Source organism: Trachemys scripta, chromosome 19 (assembly GCF_013100865.1).
Source record: "Trachemys scripta elegans isolate TJP31775 chromosome 19, CAS_Tse_1.0, whole genome shotgun sequence".
Taxonomy (NCBI): Eukaryota; Metazoa; Chordata; order Testudines; family Emydidae; genus Trachemys; species Trachemys scripta.
The window spans coordinates 3,823,841-3,849,170 of NC_048316.1; the positions used below are offsets into that span (position 1 = coordinate 3,823,841).

The 25,330-nt window shown below is 42.4% G+C and overlaps 1 protein-coding gene across 2 annotated transcripts in view; it reads left to right on the forward strand.

Moving 5' to 3' along the window:
* MEGF6 (multiple EGF like domains 6) overlaps positions 1-25,330 on the forward strand; it is a 245,461-nt gene that overhangs the window by 133,251 nt on the left and 86,880 nt on the right. Inside the window, exon 5 of one of the 2 annotated variants that reach the window (XM_034753186.1) lies at positions 2,885-3,007. In XM_034753186.1, the coding sequence (XP_034609077.1) occupies positions 2,885-3,007 (123 nt within the window). Of the gene's footprint in view, positions 1-2,884; positions 3,008-21,187; positions 21,557-25,330 lie in introns of those variants that run through there. The other variant, XM_034753187.1, reaches the window with a different exon arrangement.

Consider the following 25,330-nt stretch of genomic DNA (forward strand, 5'->3'; position numbering starts at 1 on the left):
ATGAAATGGCTTTTAGTATGGGGTTCTCTAGCAGTCTTATATGTTGTACATTAGGAACATGGGCAGCTCATGAAGATAGTCTGTTGGTTTGAAGTAATTAAAATAACTTTCACATATTTCAGTGAGCCATGAAAATGTTACACTACAGAAAGCAACTCCGGCACTTACTTAAGAGGATGGGGCGTGCAGCCAGATAATGGCTTCCAGAGGGATTATGGGGAGGATGTGCCTCAAAGTTCGGGGAAAGGGATGTGTAAACTTCAGCTGATTTGGGGCTCTGATTCTTAAATCTGTTTCTGATTCTGACAGCTGGGCATTACTTTATGCCCACAGAGTTTCTTCTGTGCCATTGGCCTATAGCACACAGTTCAGTTAAAGAATAGTGTCATCTTGTCTTTAGATAACAGAAGAACCAAAAAGAAGAATGCTGCTTTCCCCTTCTCTCAGTTGGTAATCATTCAGGAATTGTGGGTGCAAATTTATCATAATGGTTCTGCCTTTTCTTCAACAGAGGATTAAAGAGTTTGCTTTTAAAAGCTGACACACAAGTTAAACTATGTTGGGTAAGTAATGACATTTGGTGTCAGAAAGACACTCTCTCTTGTCTGTGGGAGTATTTGCTGAAATGACCAGCAGCTGCCAGCTATTCAGTGAAAATTATTCCCTATAGGTTGCCAGCAAGAAATAATTGAGCAGAATGCAATGTAAGAGATACCACACACTCCTGAAGCTTATTAAACAAGCTACACATGAAACTTGATGGCATCCAGAACTGATCTGGAATTAAAGGTCTGAAAATTGGTATCGAGTATAAAAGCAGAAATGGTAGATTCTGAGAGGCTGAGATGGGCTTTTTGCTTGTTTTCTTTGACAATGCGAGCAAAACGTGCAAAATTATCTTGGAAACCAGCCGTTTGATTTGGGATGATTAGTCTTTTACTTTTTTTATTTTTTTAAACTCTGGACTCCTAGTAGTTGGTGAGAGATGGATTCATTTTATCCTTTGGGCTTCCCATGTCAGTAAAGATTTCTGCTTTTTTTTACTCTGTCAAGTGTGTTTTTGAAAGTTCCTGCTATGCATCATTTGACAATGGATTTCTCCTGCTTCCTTCACGTCCCCTCATTAATAATTATCCGTGATGTGTTGTGCATGAGCATTTGAATGGGCTCATTAGACTATTCAAAGACTCCAGTGGGGTCAGCCATGTGAGTACCTGCTGTGATCTCCTCTTCCATGTGGAAGACTCAGCTTTCATGCTACCCTGTGCCTTTCACTTTGCTGGGCCTTTCATAGATTCATAGCTTATAAGGCCAGAAGGGACCACTGTGATCATTTGGTTTGCTATGCCCCACCCCAGCCCACCCATATAATACAGGCCATAGGATGTCCCAGAATTAATTCCTATTTGAACTAGAACTTTAGGAGCTGGGAGTGCCTGTTGGAGGCCTAGAGAGCTGCTGGTCACAAGGAGTGCATCACTGGTGAAGTGCTGGTGAAATATACACATGAAGAAGTTGGCATCCGATCAGAGGCGGTGTTAGCCCACTGGGCCCCCAAGCAGGAATATTTGGCCTCCCCCAGCACATAAAAAGTGAATAGCAGGGCCCTAAGCAATGGCTTAGTCTGCTTATGCCTAGCACCGATTCTGCATCAGATCATCAAACGGTGGTACATAAAAAAATTGAGACCTTCCAAGAGTCATTGTTGCCCTATTGGATACTGGTATGCAAAAAGGGTCATTGTTACTTAGGGATTTATCTGTGATGCCATAGTCATCTGCATGATGATGTCACAAGAAGAAAACTGCAACCTCAGATGAATAATAAGCAACAAAGGTGGGGTGGAAAGGGGGTTGAAATAGAAATACAGAAAATACAAAATATTGTTCAGTTTTCTCCATAAGAGGATAGTGGGTGTTTAACAAGTTTGACTGAGAAGTAGCCAACTCCTGCTAACCAGTTAATTTGCTACATCTCATCCTTCCTTAGTTCTACATAAATACTCCCTTTCTTTATGTGTATCAGCAAATTAGTCATTTTGGGCAGGTCTGGAAACTGAAACCTCTCTGATCGGGGGATTTTGGTATTAAGGAATTATTGCAATTCTTATAGTTTTGATATTTTCTGTTATTAACAGTGCTCTCTGGCTTGAACTCACGATTGTTTAGGTTATGTCATAGCTGCAAGTATAAATTACAACATCACAATAGCACTTTATCCTCTCTTAATATGGCAATAAACAGGAGAACTGTTTCATAGGACAAGATTGATGGTCCATAAGGTCTGGTGTTTGTGGCTATTTCTGAATGTTGCAATGAAAGCCTTAAACCTTCTACATTGCAGCTAACTGTGAAATTTGATAACATGATGGCAAGTTTCTTGCTCTTTCAACTGGTGACCAACTGAAATACGAGGATTGCAAATCCTTGTGGTTTTTATCCTGCATCTCTTCTTACCCATGCAAATATCTGATCCTTTTTAAAAATAACGTACAAGGCTATTTTCAAACCTTAAGTCATAAATTGCTTTTGCAAAATACAAAGGTGCACCCATTATCCCAGTCTTTAATTTTTCATGCACAAATGGGTATTACTGGGGAAACAGGATATATGTGAGTGTAAATATCTCTGTAAATGCAAACACATGTACTGCATGTTCGGTGGGAAAAGTACCTATTTCGTAGCAACATTTTAAGCTTTAAAATGTATCCCTTAGCATGCACTCAGGAGTTTACCCTTTATTTTTTTTACTATTGGCACTAGATATCTAATTAAAAAATAAAAGAGAGAGATGTGTTTGGAACAGATACACACTTTTATCTTACATTAATCATCCTTCTGGTTTGGCTCTCTCACGTTTCCCCCCAATTTCTCATCTCTTTCAGATGTCAATGAATGCGAAGCCAGCAATGGTGGTTGTGAGTCCCAGTGCTGCAATACGATTGGGAGCTTCTACTGCAAGTGCCCCGATGGGCTGAGGCTGAAGGGAGACGGGAAGGCGTGTGAAGGTAGGAATGGGATGACAGCCTGCTGACGTGGGCCAGCCATTGGGGGCTTTGATGAATTTCCTTGGCTCCTACAGCTGCATGTATGTTACAAAGAATTGCATTGTAGCCTTAGAACTTCTGAAGTTATAAAGCTAGGCCTTGCTAAATTTTATAACAGAGTTATGCTTAGAGATTTTTACAGAACAGATCGGATCTCCATGTGATTTGTAGAGTAAGAATCAGCTGTTGTAGTGGGTGCTTTTAAGTGTCTGTCTGTAGTGTTTGCCCTTCTTCTGCTGTTCAGAACCCTTACCCCTCTTCTTCTGTACAATCCAGCTGTATTTAAAATACGGTCTTCCACACAGATTGTATCTCAGGATGACTTGCAAGATAAATAATAGTGTAGATGGTGTGTGGTGGGGGGTAGGAATAATAGGGTTTAGGGAGGTTGGATGGGGGTTTGTGAGGGAGGTGTGTATGGTCTGGAGTAGTACTGTGTGGAGTGTGTAAGAGAGACTGGGCATATTTTGGGGGTGGGGTATGTGATTGCACATGGAACAGTATAGTTGTTCCCAGTTGATCCCAGACCCCTGGGATCATCCCGTACTCTGGTAGAATTCTTCCTCTTTTTGTAATTTCAGGATGCAAAATAAGATTTCAATTATATTGACATCCAACACCTTCCCCTCATGAGAAGGAATAGGAGGAAATCAGGTTTAGCTTTAGTATATTGGCTGGGACCAAGTGTGGGACTTTTGTTTTCCTTTATGACAACAATTGTAACTAGGAGAGCAAATACAAAACAGACACCAACTACATGCTCCATAGATGATTGATTGCAGCTTAACTGCTTGGTTTCACTTGTACACTCAATTACAGTATGTCTTTTATTCCTTCACCTAGGGTACCTTCCATTTGAACGCCTCTTCTGGCTACTGGGAGGCAGCAATGGTATCTTAAATTTCAGCCAGTTTTCCAAGGGAATGAAAGGCCATTAGCCGGGAGAGGCCATCTAGTATATCTCTCTGTCGGACAACATGTTATTATCTCACTCCTAATAGAACTTGCTTTTGTGAAGTGAAATCACTGCAAGCTCTCTCTTCAGGAATGTAACGGTTCTGTTTGTGCCCATTCCCAGCTGTGTCCCGTCTGTGAGAGGAGAAGGGCTGTTTGTGGTTTTAAAGCATTTTAGGCTTCTTGACAATGTTTTGGAAAACTTTTGTGCTGAGCTGGTTTTAAGTGGACAGATTTGTTCTGATTATTCAAGGAAAGGGGAAGTATGCTCGGAAAACAGGTTGTTTATATTTGTAGTTTAAAGAAGCCTGCTCTTATTAAATAACAATACTCTGCAGTATTCTGCACTAATGCTCCCAAGTAGGAAAGCTAGCACTAGTAATGTAATTTATCAATTATATTGCAGTACTGACAAACCACCAGTTGGGACAATTGCTGACAGAACATTTTCTTTTATTGCAATAAGGCAGACAGACTTGCTAATTATTTTAGCTTGTTAAATTTCCTTGAGTCTCTTCAGCTAGGTGAGAGAGAGAGCAATGCAAAATATGTGAATTTGGAAAGATTTCAAGTGAACTTCGGTGGGGTTTCTAATTTTGGGGAGAAATTTATGGTTTTGAGTGGAAATCTGGCAGAATTAGATACCTCATTCTGGGGTGGTTGGATGGTGATCAGTGAGCGAGAAGCCTCTGTTGAAATATTTCTCCATTTCTTTCCATTTCCTACTAATTTACAGCATGGTGGCTGAAACCTAAAACACACATCCTGGAAAGGCAGAATTGCCTTGAGTTTTCCAACATCAAATCCAGACTTGAATAAAACAATCTTAAATCAGCCAGCACCTTTGAGATTTTAGAGTAAGTTAACAGGCCTCAGAACGGAGTCTGTGATGCCAAAGAAAAGTCTTCTCTGTGCCAGGACTGAAATATCCATTCCTTTTACCCACTTCCACATAAAATGCTCCTCTTACAAGTGCTCGCCTATTCCTTCCCCCCCGTGATTGACACGCCACTTGGCTCCACCTAAACAGTGGTAAACTTGCACTGGCCTTTGAACATTGAAACTCTCCTTGACAATGGGCATGGGAATGACAAATGACGGGGCATCCAAAATATGGGATGTTGTGGATTCATGTGTAAAAGCTGCTCCTAGACGGATATATCCAGTTAAGTTGGCCTTTCTAATGTCCAGGTGTCAAGTTTATCTTCCTTCGAACTGGTGAAGCTGTACTGGTGCTAGTGCAGCTGTGGGAATTTAGAAAGAAAATGTGAGCATAGACCCGGCCATGGTATCTAAATGCTTGAATAGAAAATCCAATTTCATCTTACTCTCCGCTTGCTTACTACAGTCAAAGTCCCTGTCCCATCCCCTTCTGCCTGTTTTCTACATATATTTGCTCTTGTTTTTATGTTGATATTAAAAAATGCCCTTCAGCAAGGGTCCAAGCCATTAAAAACTACTAGCTGATACCCCTTTTGCCATCCCCTGCTGGGAATGCCTTGTCTCATGTCATTTCCTAATAACCATTTCAGACTGGCTGGACACAGAATGTCATTTTAATGCTCCTCAGAGAGTGGCAGGGTCTGTCCAAAGTCATGTAGCCTTCTGTTCAGCATCAGTACTGTCATCTCTTCTAAAATTGTGTCTGAGGGGAATGTTACATTTTTGTGTTTAAATTACCTTGGGAATAGTAGTTTTAATCATCTGATTGAGGGTACTACAGAATGTGACTATAATGGACAGCTCCATAGCCAGTAGGAAGAATTAATAGATAATTCTACAGAGGCCTGGTGGTAATGCTCAACTTCCAAGAGGATTAGTTTTCTCATTTTCTACCGTGTTAGTACCAGTCCACACCATGGTTTAGGCATGAATCATTATGTTTATAAGGAGGGTTTGATAGGTCCATGACTTTACCCACAGAGTAGCCCAGCCAGAAGTTAGAGTCCTAACAACTAGATTTTAAAGGACAAGCTCTCTTTCCTCTACCCACACACTCCTGATGTCATTCAGTCATCCAGCGTAAGTGCTCAGTTTCTGGGCACAATCAGTAGCATGGACGTCTAAAATGATACCAGTTGCACGCACAGAGGTGGGAAAAGGCTGTCTGGTTTGAGGCTAGGATGAAAAAGCAGGCTTTATAGGTGAATCCTGGCCCTATTGAAGTCAACGGGAGTTTTGCCATTGTCTTAACAGGGCTGGGATTTCACCAAAAGTGTCTATCTTACATTGTTCCCCATCTTCCACTTTGAAGTTGCTATTTCCACAAAATAGGCAAAGAGATACACATTTGTATGTTCTGTAAAGTGAAAATTAGGTGACTGTGAAATGTAATAGTCTAGGCCCCAAAGTAAGCCTCAGTCATATGGACATTTCCCCCTTAGAGCATGAATTCATTATCATTATACAGCAGGGGTGGGCAAACTTTTTGGCCTGAGGGCCACATTGGGGTTGCAAAATTGCATGGTGGGCTGGGTAGGGAAGGCTGTGCCTCCCCAAACAGCTTGGCCCCTGCCCCCATCCGACCCCTCCCACTTCCTGCCCCCTGACTGCCCCCCTCAGAATTCCCCGACCCATCCAACCCCCCCTGCTCCTTGTCCCCTAACCGCCCCCTTCCGGGATCCCCGCCCCTAACCGCCCCCGGGACCCCACCCCCATCCAACACCCCTGCTCCCAGTCTCCTGACTGCTCTGACCCCTGTCCACACCCCCGCCCCTTGACAGGCCCCCTGGGACCCCATGCCTATCCCACCCCCACTGTTCCCTGTCCCCTGACCCGTATCCACATTTCCGTCCCCTGACAGGCCCCCCCAAGACTCCCATGCTTATCCACCTCCCCATCTCCTGACCGCCCCCCAGAACCTCTGCCCCATCCAACTGCTCCCTGTCCCCTGACTGCCCCCCAGGACCCCCTGCCCCTTATCCAACTCCCCCGGCCCCCTTACCGTGCTGCTCAGAGCAGCATGTCTGGCAGCCACACCGCCTGGCCAGACCCAGACACGCCGCCACACTGTGCGGCAGGAGTGGGCAACCGCCCGCACGGCAGCGTGGCTGCAGGGGAGGGGCTGGGGGCTAGCCTCCCCAGCTGGGAGCTCAAGGGCTGGGCAGGACGGTCCCGCGAGCCAGATGTGGCCCGCAGGCCATAGTTTGCCCACGTCTGTTATATAGCCTGTAGTTTTCTACTAGAGCTAAACTCCCCCCCACCCCTCAGAAATTATCTGCTATACCAGGTCTGCATGTTTGAAATGGCTGGACCTCAGTGTCAGACTATTGCAAGAGATTATTTGCTAACCAGAGCCAAGAATTAGCTATATTTTTTCTGAATATATGCCAATCCCAGCACTAGCTGAAATTGTATGAAATGGACACCTTTACCAAGTTTTTACAGCATTAAAAATATAAAGAAAACATATTTTCTTTAGTAAGAGTTAAAGCAACCAACTCAGCATGTGATATTGATATATTAGTATTGTCACATGTTTTGTGGTAGAATTATCAGTTTACTGCACTTATTTGCTTAGTGGGAGAAAGCAAAAACTATTCAAAGTAATTAATAAACATTATTGACATACTGGGAGAGAGCCAACTTAGTGAACATTGATTTGGACATCGAGGAATTTTTGAGAAAAAATGTTGCACCCTTGCCAGTTTGGTATATTTGTCATGTTTTGTTTAAAATAGCTGAAAAGTATTTCCTGGCTTGTTACACACACTATCAAGATGTGTGAAGTAAACAGCTTTGTCCTTATCTGAGCCAAGTTAAGGCATTTTGAGTTTCCCCAGTATTCCCTGGACAAGGTTTAGTTTCTCAGATGATTAAGGGGTTCATGATACTGGTGGGAGTGAACCACAATTACACTCTCTAGTACAGACCACGTGGTGCTGTTATACAATACAGATGGGCAAAATGGTTTGGCTAAAATTAAAATTGACATGAACCTTTGCCCCAAACATAGACTCAACTAAACTTTTTGTTTTGTTTTTAAATAGCGGGGACCATAAAGGGCAGACATTTCATGAGCGAGTCTATTCCTATGGCATTTCCAGTCCTGTCTAAACTGACAGGTGCTGGAAATATCACAAGTCTCTTATGATATTACCAATCCAATTTCCACTCTAACGTGGTTTCAATAATCTCCTCATCCAAAGTTTTTGGGACTGACTCGCCAAAATTTTGACCCTTGTGTGGTCACTTATATCTGTTCAAAGTGGGTTCTGATTTGAATGGTGTTTTACACAAAATTTGCAGTCACTTTGCTCAGGTGTAATATTGATGCTTCCTCTGGGTTCCCAAGACTGAGAGTCACCTCATTGCCTCTTTTTTGTATTTCTGCATGTCAGCTCCTGGACACCGCCAGCCTCTATGCCACTCAAGCACTAGCCTCTGAGTTCTGCCAGCGCTTACTTTGCCTTGCAGGTATCAAAAGGTGCACCCCAGCCCCCGAACCCGTCTAAGTGCATTCCCTGCAGTGTTCAGCTCCCGTTGCTGGACACTCACAATAATTAGCAGGTTTGCTTGTTTGATTCAACTGAGGAGTCACACGTGGCTTAATAACACAGCACCGAGATGTATTTATAATAAAAACAAGAACAAGTTTAATAACATAGAACAGAGAATCAAAGACTCAAATGAGTAGTGGGTAAGAATATTAGAAACAGCATGGTTACATACGAAACAAAAGGATAACACTCTTTTGGAGTCTAAACGTAACTTTAATCCTTGTCTGAATTAAGTTCTCATCTCAAGCAACTTCCCAGCATCACCAACCGGCATGGTTGGGATCCACCATTCATGGATGCACAAAGTGTTCTCTTTCTTGTTTCCTCAGTGATAGATAACCGGGTGCTGTCCCTGTCCGCACAGAAATAGTCCAGAAAACTTTTGAAGTGTGTCCTTTTGAAGTGTACCACCAGATAAGTCTTCTCCCTCTTTGCTTTTTTCCCCTCTGTACTCTTTGACTTCACAGGGTTCTGTTGACTTGGAATGTAAATGTAGCTCCCATTGCATCTGGCATACAGTGCTTGATTTATGACACAGAAAGGGATAGGTGAATAGACACGCTTTGTCTGACAGAAAACCCAGTTCTGAACTCTGCTTTGTTTCATTTTCATTGTGTGTATATAGAACTCCTTATAGAGTGTCCATACATATCATTTGCAATGATATTTATAACCAGTGTGTCACTGGCTTTCATTTGACATCTTACAAGACACTATTTATGGATAAATACCATGAAAGCGGTGTGTTAGGTGTAGTGAGTTTGTCAGGCCTGATACAAGTCACTTTTACAAAACAGTGAACCCTTTGCCACTTGGCATTGAGGGGCTCAGAGGGTCACAGTAAATAATTATATGAAGGACAAAATAGTGATGAATAATGGTGCTTGTGTTGAGCTCATCAGCAAAAATTCTTACTCCTGTGGCAGGGTGGTGTACTCTGCTTTATCTGAAGCAGTTTAAATTTACTCTTATTTGTACATCAGAACTAGAAATCACCTTCAAATACCCTGTTTGTTAAGGGATCTGTAAAGAAGAGTTAATAGGCCTAGATCCATTATTGTAGGGGGTTTTTAAGTAAAGGCACAAGAAACACAAAGAGATATTTAAAGTTTAAAACTTGCTTTTCTTACTGGAAATCCTGTTGGACTTTGAATAAAACAATCTGGGCTCCAAAGTGCGAGGGGCTCAGCATCCTGTCCTCCTCCTTGGTTCCACGTTGGACACAGAGGTTCCCAAAGTTGAGATGGAATTCGCATCTTTGTTGAGAATATCCCGAGAGCATGAGCCACGGGGGCAAAGGCTGCTGTTTTACTGTCTGCATCATGAGACTTGATTAATGGCCCTTGCGATATTTTGGTGACACCAAATCGCAGGCCCCTTTGGAGTCTTCTCCTTTGATGTATCTGTTAGACAAACAACCACACAATAACATCAGTGGGGTTTGGGGAAGAGGTGAAAACTCCAGGACTTGATGTTTGTGTTCAGGGTAGGAAACTTTACAAAAAACACTTGAATCCTAACAACCTGCTCTGAGGACTTGGCAGCCCCTGTTACAGATGTAATTTAATTCTTGGGGAAACACGTGCCTCACGCTAACTAGTATTGGAGGGATTTGTTATGTTGAGTCACTCATGGTAAAAGATGTAGAAAATGAAAAATGCAGTTAAAAGAAAAAAAAAGAGGAGAAAAAAGTCACTCCTTTCGTCCCATGCTGGAGATTGATTGGTTAATGGGTGGGATCTCAGAAACAAGGGTGCAGGCTTTCCTCTGACCCAGAAGGAATGGTAAGAATTTCTGGGAAGTGATTGGCTGTCCCAGAGTTTGACTGACTTATTGACGAGTTGTGCTGTGGGTACCCAACTATGAACTAGACAGAGGTTGCCAAACTTACTTCATTATTCATGTTGAATAACAACCACTCATGGTACCAACTTTCACCTCTATGCACATGAATTGAATTTGAACTGGTGACCGAATGCTGAGAGTAACTATATCTCATAACAATCCCATAGTGATCTCACCCCACCAAAAATATCTAACCTATTTAGGTGCGTATTGTAAACATGATATGGAGTGTCCTTAATATGTTGCGTGTAGTGGCAGAAACCGAGACGTGGCTGATCATGCCTTGTGGTTGAAGCAGTGGAAGTTGGGCCTAGTTGTCTGTGTGGTGGCAGTCAGGCTGAAAACTGGAGCCAGAATCAGGAGTGAAGAGTGGGACTGGAACAAGGCAGGTGTAGAGCTGAACAAGGCTAAGGTCTATGGAATCCATCACCACTGTCAGGCAGGGGAGAATTCTGAGCTGTGAAGTGACGTTGGGTGGATGGAGCTGCTGTCTCTCCTGGGATGCTTATATACCTGCCCTGAGAGTCAGCAGACCAGCTCCTGGCTTGTGGATTGGCTGAGACTAGAACAGGAAAGACTCATTACTGCATGTGGCTTAATCAGACTCTAGTTCAGGGCAACTCATCACCTCACGTATAGGGTGACGATAATTCTATCATGCCTTCAAATATTTCTATAAATATTATTCTGTTTCCTTTTTGAATGTACTATGAATGGTGGGTAGCCGTGTTAGTCTGAATCTGTAAAAAGCAACAGAGGGTCCTGTGGCACCTTTGAGACTAACAGAAGTACTGGGAGCATAAGCTTTCGTGGGTCAGAACCTCACTTCTTCAGATGCAAGTAATGGAGATTTCCATTACTTGCATCTGAAGAAGTGAGGTTCTGACCCACGAAAGCTTATGCTCCCAGTACTTCTGTTAGTCTCAAAGGTGCCACAGGACCCTCTGTTGCTTTTTATGAATGGTGGGTTACTCTTTGGAGCATTTAGTATCTCCATCTGTATGTTGCTTTAACACAGATTTTTGCATTGTTTGGGGGAAAAAAAAACAAGTCCTTGCCTCTTTACGGCAATTCTTTAGAGATGTGGCAGACTCTAGTGAGTACAAGTTCCCCTTCGAGGGATCAATATCAACAAGTACTGTTGCCACTACATAATGTTGTGTAATAGCAGATAAAGTGGCTGTTTCATCTTCTGATTCTCTTTCTGATCAATTGCCATTTTCAGTTCAAATAGCAGCCAAATGCCCTAACATGCTCCCAAACTAGGTAAGTAAAAAATCTTCATGAAGCCATGTTAGAGGAGGCTTCTCTTTGTAGTCAGGTGAAAACAATGCTGATAACAAGCAGGTAGCAGGGTGCTAGTTTGGTTTCTCATCCAACCTTGGGTTTAATTTCCTAAGAGCTGTTCTACTCAGGCTGTGCAACTGACTATGTGGGGTAAAATCCTGGCCCCACTGAAGTCCATGGGACTAAGTTTTGCCATTGACCTCAATGGGGCCAGAATTTCACCTCTGGTCTTTAGCTAGAAGGGCTGTTGGAAAAACTAAGTTCTTGTGAGGATTGCTAACAGAATGTCTGCTACACACAACCACATTTAAAAGTCCCCATGCTAGCAATAGACCATGTTATTGGTAGCAGAGCTGAGTGAATAATTTATTTTTCGGTTTGGTGGCAGAACTGAAAAACCAGAAAAAAAATTTAGTTTCAAACTGAAACTGATTTTTTTCCCAGATTTTCCTCACACAAATGAAAAAACAAAAAAACGTTTTGTTTGAGTTGAACAAATCATTTTGAACCTAATTTCTAAGTGACATTTTTGACCTGAATTTGCAAGTGATTTCAGTTGCCCCGAAACTGCATTTGTCAGTGAACTTACTATTTGCCCAAAATATTCACCCAGCTCTAGTTAATAGTGCAGTTGCAGATATAATGTGGACAGGGCTGCCAGAAAACAACTTACAATTTAAACAAGCAAAGTCCAGCACAATTTTACTCTAGTTCCATTTTTCCCACCTTTTAAAAAAACAAAACGAAAAACATTTTGTATCATTTGACAAATGTTACTACTGTCAAGTACACTGGTCTTGGGGTTTTAAAACCAGTGTCTCTCCTTTGCTTGCACCATTGTTTCCTTTAGCAAAGTGTAAAAATTAGTTTGGAGTGAATTCACGCCCCTGCAATCAAAAGTTTTGAAACTTTCAGCAAAAATCAGAATTTGCAATCGTGGAATGTGTCTGAACACATTAGCCACTAGAACAATAGGTTCATTGTCATACTTTTAATGTACCCTGTTCTTCTGTTTTATGACATTGTGGTATGTAAGTCATCTGCCTGGCATCTTTCCCATGACTGCCCAACAAGTGCAGACAGAGGTAAGGCAGAGAGAGACACAGCTTTAGCCAGGGCTGGGTGGGCGGTGTGGAAAAATGTTTCCACTCAGCTTTCTCTTTTTTGAGTTATTTGGGAAACTTATTAGTTCTTTATTCCCCATTCTCCTATGAACTGAAAGGCTGCCTATTGACTTACTTCAAGCATAGTGTCGGTTTAATCCTATAGCTGCGCTGAGGGGGTTGTGTTTGAATCTCAAACAGATTCAGGCGGGAGTTCAAGGTTCAGGGATCAGACTATTGAGGAACAGAGTTTGGAGATGATGGAGCCTTTCACATAGAGGTGTAGAGACAGTGGGCACATATGTTTATAAATAAGAGGCTTTAAAGTCTCCTCAAAGGCAAAAATGGGATGCAGCTTTAATTATGGAATTGCTGTTGCACCTCAATAACAAATAAATCCATCTATCAAGCTGATTGCAGCTGGTACACTACGAGACCGAAGTGCTGACCCAGTTGATACCAGCAGCGTTATCAATAAGGAGACTGCACAGGGTTTGCAAGTGTGACTGCAGAATCTAACTAGCACTGGCTTCCTAGATCCATTCTCAAGTGAGAAGCTCCATCTCAGCAGAAAAACTGGAGAGTCTAAAGTCTCAAACACAACTAGGGCTAGCATTGTCAAAGCATATCACGATATAACCTGCAACATTTTGACCAAGAGTCATAAAACAAGGTACCCAGGGCTCAGGGCTTCAGTCCCGCGTGGTTCCCAGCTTTGGGGTGGGGTGGGGAGAGGTGGCGCTGGGGCTCCTGGCTTCAGGCTGAAGGGGGGCACGTTGGCTTCAGCCCCACGCTGCTCCCGGCTTTAGACGGGGGGCTGGGCCACGCTGGCTTCAGCCCTGTTCCCACTCCTGGCTTCAGCCCTGCAGGGTTTGAGCCGCGGGGCCCCGTTGCTCTGTGTCATGCCTGTATGCAACATGCCTGCTACACTCACGAATGCAGGAGCAGCTCTACTCCACTCCTTTAAACGTGACACCCAGTATTCTTTGAGTGAACATAGCCAAGGAGCATCTCTGACTTCCACAGTGGATTACTCCATTGCTAGATGGACCTTACTCCATATATCAGGCGTCAATTTCCCTTGTCTGCCCCTTCGTTCTCTTCCTGTTAGTTAGTACCTCTTGGGTATTTCTGGATTGTTCGCATGTTCCCTGCTTGGCTGCCTCTTCTCCCTTGCACACTCCCATCAGACTCTCCTTACAGGTCGTATCCTCTAGTCTTGTAATTATTTTTATACCTTTTCTTTGGATACTCCAGTTTGTCAAGGTCTTTTTCTGTTTTGTGGCTCCCAGAACTGTACCTACAACTCTATCCAAGGTCTTCCTGAGGCTGAGGAATACAGAAACCTCCCTGGACTTACAAAATACACAGTATTCCAATGTTACATCCCAGAATAATGATTGCTTATATTACAAGAACATTCTGCAGGGATTGCATGTGAAATTTGCTAACTAATCTCACCCCTGGTCTTTTTCTGCTGCTCTCAGACCAGCCTGCTCTGATTTAGCATTTCTGGTTAGATTGTTTGTTTTATCTACTGCCTGCATTTATCTACTTTTCATCTCGTGCTATTGCATGCTGCTCAGGCTTTGAAACTCACCAGTTCGATCTAAAGTTTCACTGTGTTTACAAGCTGCCTTAATTTGGTATCATTGGTATGGTTGATTAATGAGCCTTTTATTTTACCTCATCCTTAACTTGTCCAGGGAAAAGGGTCAGGTGCAATGGATTCAAACAGGAAAGGGAAAGGAAAGAAAAGGAAAGCCATTTTTGCTTTCCACTGGGAAGTGTGACTAAACAGATTAAAAAGAAATTCTTGCAGTGATATGTCTATTAGACTAACCATCCCAGTGCCAAGAACAGATGTTCTGTTACCAGTCCTAGCTTCCCTGCCTTTCACATTTACTTAGTAGAGATTTACTATCGAGGTACTTGGGTCTTCAAGGGTTTTGTTAATTCATTTAGCTGGTAAAATATTTATTGCATCACTTATAAGTACTGTGCATATCTGTCTTGTCTATCCCTCTGAATGGTCTGAACACAGGACTGGGAGTCAAGACCTCCTCACTTGTAATCCTGGCTCTGATTCTGAACCCTTCTAATGAAAGCTTACTAACCTCTAAGTGCCTCATTTTCCTTGTCTATAAAATGGGGCATTAAAGTCCCTCAGATGGGTGTTGTGAGGATTAATTCATCAATGTTTTAAATCACTTTGCAGGTGAAAAGCATTATATAAATGTTAAGTATTCCAATTAAGGTTGTAGGTGTTTATCTGTACATTGCATAAGGTGATAAAGATGTAGGCCCAAATCCACAAATGCATTTGGGCTCCTAACTTCCATTGATTGCATACATGTAAGCTTCTTCCAATTGTGTTGGACAGTTAGGACTTTAATAGACATTCCAGATGTGTACATGGAGATCAGAGGTGCGCTGTAACAACTTAGCATGCTACATCACATCAGCAATTTTAGCTGACTTTGTTCAGACTGTTCGTAAAAACTAATGTATTTCCCTGAAAGATCATTCTTCTTCGATAGAGTAACTGTCCAAGTTCCTGGGTTAGAATGTTTCTTTTAAACTCAGAATATGAATGACAAGTGTGCAGTGTTTTACAGTGAATGAATATTCTCAGGAGCTGAATGGTTCATGGAAGGTTAGGCAGCTGCTGACATTTGGAACAGTCAACTTAAGTGACTAGAGTGCACCTTCCTTTGGAAAGTACGCTGTGATCACATTAGGCTGTTATTTTCCTCCTGGATTGCACTCTGTTGCATATTCATCGTGGAGTGATATTCATTACAGTCTAAACCACAAATTTTAATTTGGAATTTTGCTATGTCCAAATACTACCACTAAAAGGAGCTGCTATTCTCCTCCACTCGTATGAACACCATGTTATGAAACATTCCAGAAAGCTAATTGTGTTTTTTGAGTTGACCTCCGGAAAATCCAATAAGCTAAGCTTACCCCTCTATTTTTTTAAAAAATTTAGATTCTATCCTCCATAGCACAGGAATTGATAACATTATTACTTTCTTAGGGTAATTGGTGTGGCTTGAACGCAGTGCCTTAATTTAGAAATATTTCATTAGATTAATAAAAAGAAAGACCCAGTAAAGTTTCTTTACCTTAGTGGTTGCTAGAGAAACACCATTCTTAGCCACACTCTCTGCTCTCTTGTTTTCAGTTCGGGTCACAGGCGGACCTAAAGCTTTGGAGACACCAAATATAGGGTGTTCTCCCATAGCTTTTGCTCTCTAGGACAGTCCGTGTAGGGCAAAGAACCAAAATATGGAACTCTCATTTTTAATATAGGGAGAATGTCTCCCCAACCTTTTGATACCGTGTTTTCAGTCACAGGGTTTGAGAGCTGTTGGTCAAGTGTCACTTGCAGAATGGGAGAGCCATCAGTTGGTTAGCCCATAGAGGAGGAAGAGGATGTTGATTTTATGTCATTCCTGGGGGGATAAGGCAATGATTCTGGTGTCAGATGGCAGGAGGCTTCACCACTCATTGGTGACAGGGTGGGAGGGATCCTGGTTGGGGGTCGGATGGGAAAGGGAGGGTTCTTCATTTGATGTCAGTCATGGGCTGGGAGGCTTTGTACTTCATCACTAAAGATTGCAGTCCACATTCGGTTGGAGCTCTGTTTTCTGGGATCTGTTACCTTGTCATGTGTAGTGGTGGTAAGTTCTGCTGGGTTATAGGTGAGTGATATGTCAGTATCCTTTGGCTTGTGTTCTTTACTTGCTGTTTAATCTTTGGGATTATGTAGTCTTAAAGCATGAGTTAAAACCCCCCAGTGTCATGCTGGCCTTTTAAGGCCACTCTGAGAGGATTCGTGGCAGTACCAGTTAGGGTGCAGCAGACACCTTGGCAGGGGTCAGGATTCTCAGCCACCCGTTCTAATCCACTTTAGATAAAATGTGGTTTGAGAACTATCTGCTGGCCATGCAAGTCCAACCTACACCCCAAAACAAATGAATCACTGTTGCATTAACTGGCACCCTCAATGTCGGTGTGAGCAGAGAGGCCAAGAAAGAAGCATGGTTTTGTGGTTCGCTATCAGGCCTGGTACTCCGGAGATGGGGGCTTAGTTTCTGGTTTCCCGTTTAACCTTGTATTGGTCACTTCACCATTTCAGTCCCTGAGTTCCCCACTAGTAAAACGTGAATAGTAATAATGCCCTACCCCGGTGTGAGGGTAAATCATGTTTGCCAGGTGCTGAGGTGCCATGGCAGGGAGTGCCATGGAAAAGCCTGTAAATAAATGAAAAGATTTAATGGGTCACGGAGACTGAACTCTTCTCTCACCAACTGTTCCCCCCACGTATGTGCTGAGGCATGTTTTGGGGGTAGGGGTGGTAGGGCTTGGAAGCTTGCTTTATGGCTGACTGTGTTGTACCTATTCTGCAGTTAAATAGTGGTACCTTGCACCACAAGATAGACTTAAAAACCATAACAGCATAGTAGTAACAGATCTCTTGGAAAAGAGAATCCTGTCAGCATGTGCCGTGTTTGTTACGGCGATCACATAAGGACCAACATTCAGATGTACAGCTTCCACTGGCATCAGAGGGATACCAGAGGACAGCGTAAAGCTCTAAGGAATTACCTTAATGTCAAAATCTTGCTGTATTCCTTTTCAGGAACAAAAAGAAGAATAGTCAAAAGGGTTTTGCTTGGGTTGTAAGTGTTGGCTCAGGTGCCTGTGGGTGCAGTTTGTGGGCTTCTTTTAGCATTGTGCATGAACAACAGACCGATGACATACAGAATGAAATAATGCAAGCTCATTTTCTTTTTAATATTAATAGAATGTTTGTATGAGCCTTTGATCGTCTTTTTTCTTCGTGATCTTTATTCAGAAGCAATCAGTACAAACATTTGGAAAAAATGGTTTTGTTTGCTGTAAAATAAAAAATCTGTGAAGAGATTAGCACAGATTCCTAGGCTTCCAGAAATGAATTGCAAGTATTATTAATGCTTTTTAAGCATTCCAGGAGCAATTATATTTGTATTATTTCATTAGTAAGACTGTACTATGTGGGATCAGCTTGCAAGTTTTTCATTCTTCAGCTGCCATCTAGATTCAAAAGACAGGTTCGTGCAGAACTAACCTTTGTTTGTTTGTTTTTAACAGAACCTTGTGTTCTCTCTCTCTCTCTCTCTCACACTCACACACACACACACACAAGGTACATGCAACTCATAATGCACACAGCCACACATGCACAACACATGCTGATCATAGCACACACACATGCCCTCTCACAAAGCACATACACACAGGCTCCCACCACACACATGCCCATGTGAGCATTTGTGTACACATACACGTGTATCAGTCCAAGGCAAGACTCAGTTAATCAATGTCTGCATACAGCCCTTTTCAGTAATGCCCAGGGATGCCTTTCGCACCTGGAGTAGCTTAGAATGACAAATGTCTCATGGTGTGGTACTCTGTATACAGGGTGGTGCACAATATGTTGGCATTTGTTCAAACAAGCATCTTTGTGCTTTCTCCCATGCTGCCCATCATGCCTGGGAGGAGCTACCTGTAAATACCTTCAAAGCTACCTGATGATCCTCCTTCAAATCGCTCCTTAAAACACTCCTTTGCAGTGATGCCGATACAAACCTTAAGAATGGTTAGGTGGCCAATCATGTTGACCAGTCTTGTCTCGTTCTTTCCTTGTACTCCCCGTCAGGCTGTCTCTATCCACCTGTTATCTCTTGTCTTGTAGTTAGATTGTAAACTCTTGGGGCGAGGCACCTGTTTGTGCTGTGTTTGTACAGCGGTCTAGCACTATGAGATTCTGATCCATGACTGGGGTTCCTAGGTGTAGAGTAAAATAAATAATCCATTTGTGAGAGGCATTCTGAATGCTTATTGAAAACCTAACTTTGTGATCTCCAGCTCCTAATATGACTGGTCTATATAATGTACTGTTCACAGGAGTGACGCAACGTAAGCTAGCAAAGCCAAAACTAATGTTTGCCAGTCATATGACAGACTTGGGACAGTGTGTGTAACCCTTGGGTACAGCCCAGGTAGTGGCAATTTTAGCTTCCCAACTCCCTCAGCCATGTGCTTCATCCCATAACTGGAGGAACAGCCTCTAGAGATCAGAGTAAAGTCTATTACCTATTGTGACCGTGGTGTCCGTGGGAGCCAGCTGAAGTCACTCAATTAGGGTGAACTGCAAACAAAACGGGGCAGACAAATCCCAAAAGCTGGTGGATATTCCAATACTTAGATTTACCAAACCAGCACAATACAGCTTCTGTAGTACCTCACTGGTTACTCAGAAGTCCAAATCATGCAGTTCCCTTAAAGTACCCAGCCTTTCTGGTCCCGTCACCTTCCACTGAAATATTATATTACACTCATAACGTCACACCTATTTAACTCCTGACCTCTCTGCTCAGACAAGAGCACCAAATAGTGTCTGTCATGACCTAGAGGTGCTTAGGAGTTGGTCTGAGACCACCAGTTCATTTCATACTGGTCATGGAACAGTTGTAAGATAGTAATTTTTGCTTGCTAGTGACCTATATTCGTGCCAATGACCTAGAAGGGAAAGGCTATGTCTGACAAATCTGGAGTATTGCAGACACAATTGTCCATTTGTGTGCCCAAGCTGTGTGCAAATATGGTATCGGGATTACAAATGCCATTACAGTAGTTGTACACAGAGATGACCATTTGAATTAACTGACCATTGCATGAGAATTTACCATATTTGCATGCATAGTTATATATTTGCCTGCAAAAGTGATGTCCACCACAACATAAGCAATTGGTTTTGCAAAACTCTCAGTCTGGCCCAGAATCTTAATTCTCTGAGCCATTAAAATACTTTTCAATGTTAATTTTATGTAAAGTTTCATTTGTAACGTTATCCAGTACTGAACAGTATATAATTGTGTTTCTTGCTCACAGAGGCAGCACTCTGTGGTTCTTTATTTTCCATTTGAAAAACAGGAAATATATTCCTGTACATCAGTCAGGAACAGAGCGGGCCAAATAACTTGTAAGGAATTGTTTATTTAATTCACTGCTTTTTACCTCTCTGGGAATTGTCTGCAAGCAGATTGTAATTTTTTCAAATATATTCATTATTCCAAATTATTTGCTGAATGCTTGCATCAAATAATGAGGTTTATAGCTTGTTTGCAAGCAGTCTGTTTGACTAACAAGTTAACCCAAAATGTTTTGATTTGACACTTAATATGTTTCTGTTTCCTAACTGGATGTGTTATATTTCTTAGCATCAGTTTTCTGGTGGAATATTCATGAATACAAATTCAGCATTCACTTCCTGCAAATATTCTGCAATTTGCATTTTCTTTCAGTGAATGTTCCCACTGGGAAACAGCAAACATAAAGAAGCAAAGACAATCAAAGTGAATTCATTAACATTTTTGAACCACTGATGGCAGAATCTTTTTTCGCACTATTCACACAGTTCTAGTCATGAACCTATTGTCTATTAAGAAAAGCCCTAACAATATATGCAGATGATCATAATAATCTGTACATCTAAATTCTGACACTGAATTTTGCATGTGGTGCCCAAATACCTGCTTTAGGTGTATAGATGCGTGATGTCAGCTGAAGTGCTGCTAACACCAATCTCTAGACCTGGATACTAGAGAACTGGAGACAAGACGTTCCGGGTGAAGAGTCCCCATCTCTGGAATTCAGTCCCTCCCACTTTCTGCCAAGACCAGAGTTCAGTGCAATGTGCAGGACTCCTCTTTTTGGCCAGCATTTGCTTGAATTTGGGCTAAGACTATGGAGGTTGGGCTGCTTGATAGGGGCAGCTGTTGCCTAGTCTGGTTGATGTTTCATTTTAACATACATAAAGCCACAGCAACAGGGACATAATTATATATTAATTGATGGCCTATTTTAGGCATCCAAATGAACTCATGTTGTTTTGTTTTGTCAGGGTTTTTGCTCCTAGAAGAGAAACCGCTCTTCTTGTTCCACAGTGTGGAGTGTCTCGGGATATTTTGCTCTACCGTCACTAGTAGTGTCGAGGCAGGACTTTCCAAAATGTGGTGTTGATTTAAAGCCCATCCCCCCCACACACACACATGCATTTCGCCCCAAGTCTTCTATTTTCTTTTTTTGCTAACATAGCCAATTATAGAATCCCGGCTTGGACCAAACCCAGCTTCCCAATAATGCTCCAGAGCTGCCAGCCAGGAATTTTTTGGTTTCTTTCAGTTTGTGTGGTTTTGGGAGGAATGTGATGTCACGCACAAATTCTGGCTCAGCACAGAAGAAGAAAAAGCAGAGCAGGGGAGGGAGGAGAGAGCGAATGAATGTAAGGGTGGAGACACTTCTGCTGGGTTTGGCCTTTACCTGCAGGGGGCGGGTCGAAAGTTGAGTACATAAAAGGGAAGGGGTGTGGGAGGGCTCCTAAGAAAGCTTGGTCCCAAACGATCTCTGTTGTTAGGAAGCAGTAGCTGTTATTCCCATGGCACACAGCTTGGCTCTGTGTGCAGCTTGCCCTGTAGGTGACAGACACGTTCTGGGGTGGTTTTATTTGAATTTAAGGATTTTCCTCCCATTTTGTAGCTTGACATTATTTTCTCTTTAATTTGCTCTGGAATCCTGTTTTCTGGCTTTTTATTCTTGTTGGCTTTTCACCATGGCAGAGGACCAGAGGATTTTTTGGATGGTACTCTGGTGCAGTGGCCTTTTTGGTGGCATCCTAGGTGCTGCTGGCGTTCACTACCGCTATCTCTGGAGAAGCTGTTACCCCTGTTATATGGGGCATGCTGGTTATGAAGTTGAGATGAGGCGAGGTATGTATCCCTGGTATATTCACAGTTACAGGGATGCTCTTGACAGGCACACTTTTGAACAATGAACCTATATGAGGTAAAAATGTTTTTTTCTTTATTGATAGCTTGGAGGCGGGTGACTGCAGTATAAAGAGCGACTGTCATCCTGACAACTACTGAAATCACACATCAGTGACCTGATTGCCCATCTGATTGTGTTTTGGTGTAAATTTTCAGCATTATAGACATATTCCTGCTTGAATGGATTTATTATTCTGAAAAGTCATTCTTGGCAGAGAGGCTTACTTTATGGAATTTCTTTTACTTCAATTGCTATGAAGTTATGTAGCTGCTGTGCAACAAGCATGTTAAAATAAATTAGTATTTTGTCATGGGTTGTGCTGATCTGAGTTTTGCAAACTCCAAAGGGGTATCACTCAGGGCAGCAAATGAAATGGTAAAATGCTGGCTTTCTGACTGATAGATTGATCAAGCATGTCTGTGTTGTCTGACTAGTGCACGATGAGACCATATACAGTTATGCGGCTCTGTGTTATTCAGTGTCATTACATGTAATGGGAAATGCTCTTAGAGTTTTCATTTTTCTAGCAGTAATTAGAGAAAAGAGGTAAGGAGCATAGCTGCTCTTTTCACACACGTGAGTGCTGAGAGGACAGCCAGAGACTGGAAAGCACAGCAGATTACATCTCTGAATTTAAGGGTCCAGACTTATTAGTGTCTTTGTTAAAAACAAATTCCTAACCTCTTTGTCTCGAGCCTGCTGCTGTGTGGATATTTCCTGGCAAAGCCAAGCGGTTGCAATTGAGAGTCACACCACATCTTATGTGGTTATAAACATTAAGAACATTCTGCTGCTGTAATGTAACATTTTGTCGTCTGTTCTGCTGATCTGGTAACGCAAGTGCTAAAATAGTATTGACAGCTGGTGTTGGGCACAGATCCAGATGTGCACAAAAGCGAATTATTAGCTCCCCCCTGTTTCCATCCCCTGGACTAACAAGGAATGGAGGACCAAATTCTGCCCTGACATCAGTGACAGTGAGAGGTACACATTCTGGCACCAGAGCTGAATTTGGCTAGTCACTTGGCTGAGATAATTAGGAAATGATTGTGTTCTTCAAAAATTCTCCACTGGACACTAATCAGAAATGGCCCCGTGCCTGTTGGTGTGTACTGGTTCTAATTGTGAAATGATTGGGGAGCAGCGAGAGAACTCTTGCTTCCCATGCCGGGGTGACTGGATTGATGTGGGGATTTGTGTGTGCACTCCTGCACATGTGTCTCCCTGACTGTATGTTCAGCTGACTTACTGGGTGATAAAGGTTGAGACTGTCTGAAAATTCAGGAAATGACAGAGAATATGTGGAGTCCACAGTCCACCAAAAGCTTGTAACCATTGACATTTGTGAGTCATATAAATAGGAAAGAATGCAATATCTCAGCACAAGCTAAAACCGATGAATAATGGCCACAAGCTGCTGTTTGTGGAGGTGATACTTGCGTGTTTGCTAGATGCCACACACTTTTAGAAATTGGGTGTGTTACTCTTTCTATTTATAGACCAGCTGTTTGTTTTCAAACTCACATCATGTGGAATGTCTCCATTCCACTCCATCAGTTTATCAGCTTCCACAAGTTCAGACCTCCCTTCAAAAGATAAAGGTTGTGTCTGCAGCACCCGAGGTCAAGTTTCACACCCAAATCCAAGGCTTCAACATAAGGAGGATTCACAGGATGCTTAAAATCCAATTAAAAATTGGCTTACCTGCTCCTTTCTTTATTATATCACTTAGAATCACTGAAGATTAGGGTTGGAAGAGACCTCAGGAGGTCATCTAGTCCAACCCCCTGCTCCAAGCAGGACCAACCCCAACTAAATCATCCCAGCCAGGGCTTTGTCAAGCTGGGCCTTACCTGATTCTGATCCCACTTACCCCAGTTTCACAAACATGTTGCCCTCTGGATGTGGAGCCACCCTGATTTACATTGGTGTGAGATCTGAATCTGGCCCAGTGTCTCTGATGGTCCTCCACAATTGAGCTGCTGCTCCTGAGGTTCCGGAAGGTAGTTCAAAGCTGCCAGTCAAGATACCAAGCAGTCCTGTCCTTTTGGCTACTGTTCCCCAGATGAAGACTTCCACAGTTGCAGAAGAAGCCTCGTTCATATAACAATATAAGAAACCAATTGAAAAATGGTCATCGGTATAACCTTAAATCCCTCTTGCGCGGCTCTTTTTGTTGTTGTTGTTGTTGTTGTTGTCTTCCAGGCAAAGGGTGGGTTAGAGAGCCAGACATATTCTCTTTTAGGACAGAATATAGCAGGGAAGCCAAATATTTCTTTCTTTGAAGAGATTATGTCTGGCACCCTTTTGTAGTAGGGAAATATCCAAGAGAGAAGATTTCCAAGAAGGAGAGCAGAGAAGTAGTGAATAGAAAATAAAAATCTCTCCCTGGGCTCCTTCTAAAGGGAAGGGAATTATTGACCTACTCCAGCATGAAATATTCGAATGGTATTCTGACAAAGTTGTGAGTTTAATACTGGTGGAGGTGTGAAGACTAGATCACTCAGGGATATTGCAGATTTTTGTTGGCATGGATTAGGCTTTTTCTGCCCAAGAGATGACCCTGGGTCTGGAATAGGAGCTAGATTTCTGAACTGTAACCAATGCATCTTGGAGGATTAAACCATCCAGTGCTGCTGCTTTCTTCCTACATCAGCACAAGTTTTCAATGTGTTTGGACTAATTTATGGAAACCCTGTGAAATCAGATCATTTTGGCTCAATTTGTTTTTGAGTTTGGGGACCTAAAATGGAAATAAAATCTCAAAAGGTGTGAACTGAACCAGATGATTTAAAGGAAGGTTCACACGAAGTACAACCACCAAATGTCTCACCCATCTACTGTGTACCCACCTATCCAATGGACATCCTAATCTGTGTGATACTGACCCCACTGGAAGATGCAAGGCTGGCTTCATACATGCAAAGGACCTTGAGATTGTTGGATGAAAGGCTCTATAGCAGTACAAAGGGTTGCTGTTAGGGAGTTACTGCAGCTCCAGGAGAGCACTGACTGAATTAGAAGCACAATCAAATCTAGTCCTCCCACATGGTAGGGCAGAGCATGTGGTCAGTAGTCCATTGATAATGGTATATTTGATACAGTACAATGCTAGTTTTTTTTGGTGATCCTGCTTCACTGACTGCACTTCTTCCCTTTGGTCCATAGACCATAGCATGGGTCCTGGGTCTTTCTTTTGTCTCTTTGATCTCTTTATTTTTGCAGCCACATGCATTGGTTAAACTTGGGCTGCACTGACCTTTTTGCCTGCTTCAGTGCTAGGATTCCATGCAATGCACATCTCCATAAATATATCGAACTGTTGTCATGCTGCTAGAGAAGGGCTGCAAGCAGCCATTTCAATATAGTACATGCCTATGCTGGCACCTTAATATATTGAGTAGCTTCTGGCAAACGTATTCTGTAATGTATTAGGTGACACAGGCCCTGTGCTGAGTTACTTCTATGTCAAGTGTTAATGTAGGGTTATGCCTTCCAGTACCAAAGGTTCCCTCTGAGATCCTTTCATTACTAGATCAAACAGATTAGTTGTAGTATCTATTCTTATGCTAATATCCAATGTGTTGTCTTTTGGGGACCTATGTTGTGACCTTGCAGAGGGATAGATCTGACATAAATGCATATAACATAGACATAAATGCAATACAATACATAACACAGTTGTTTGTTTTTGTTTATACCGATTGATCTCA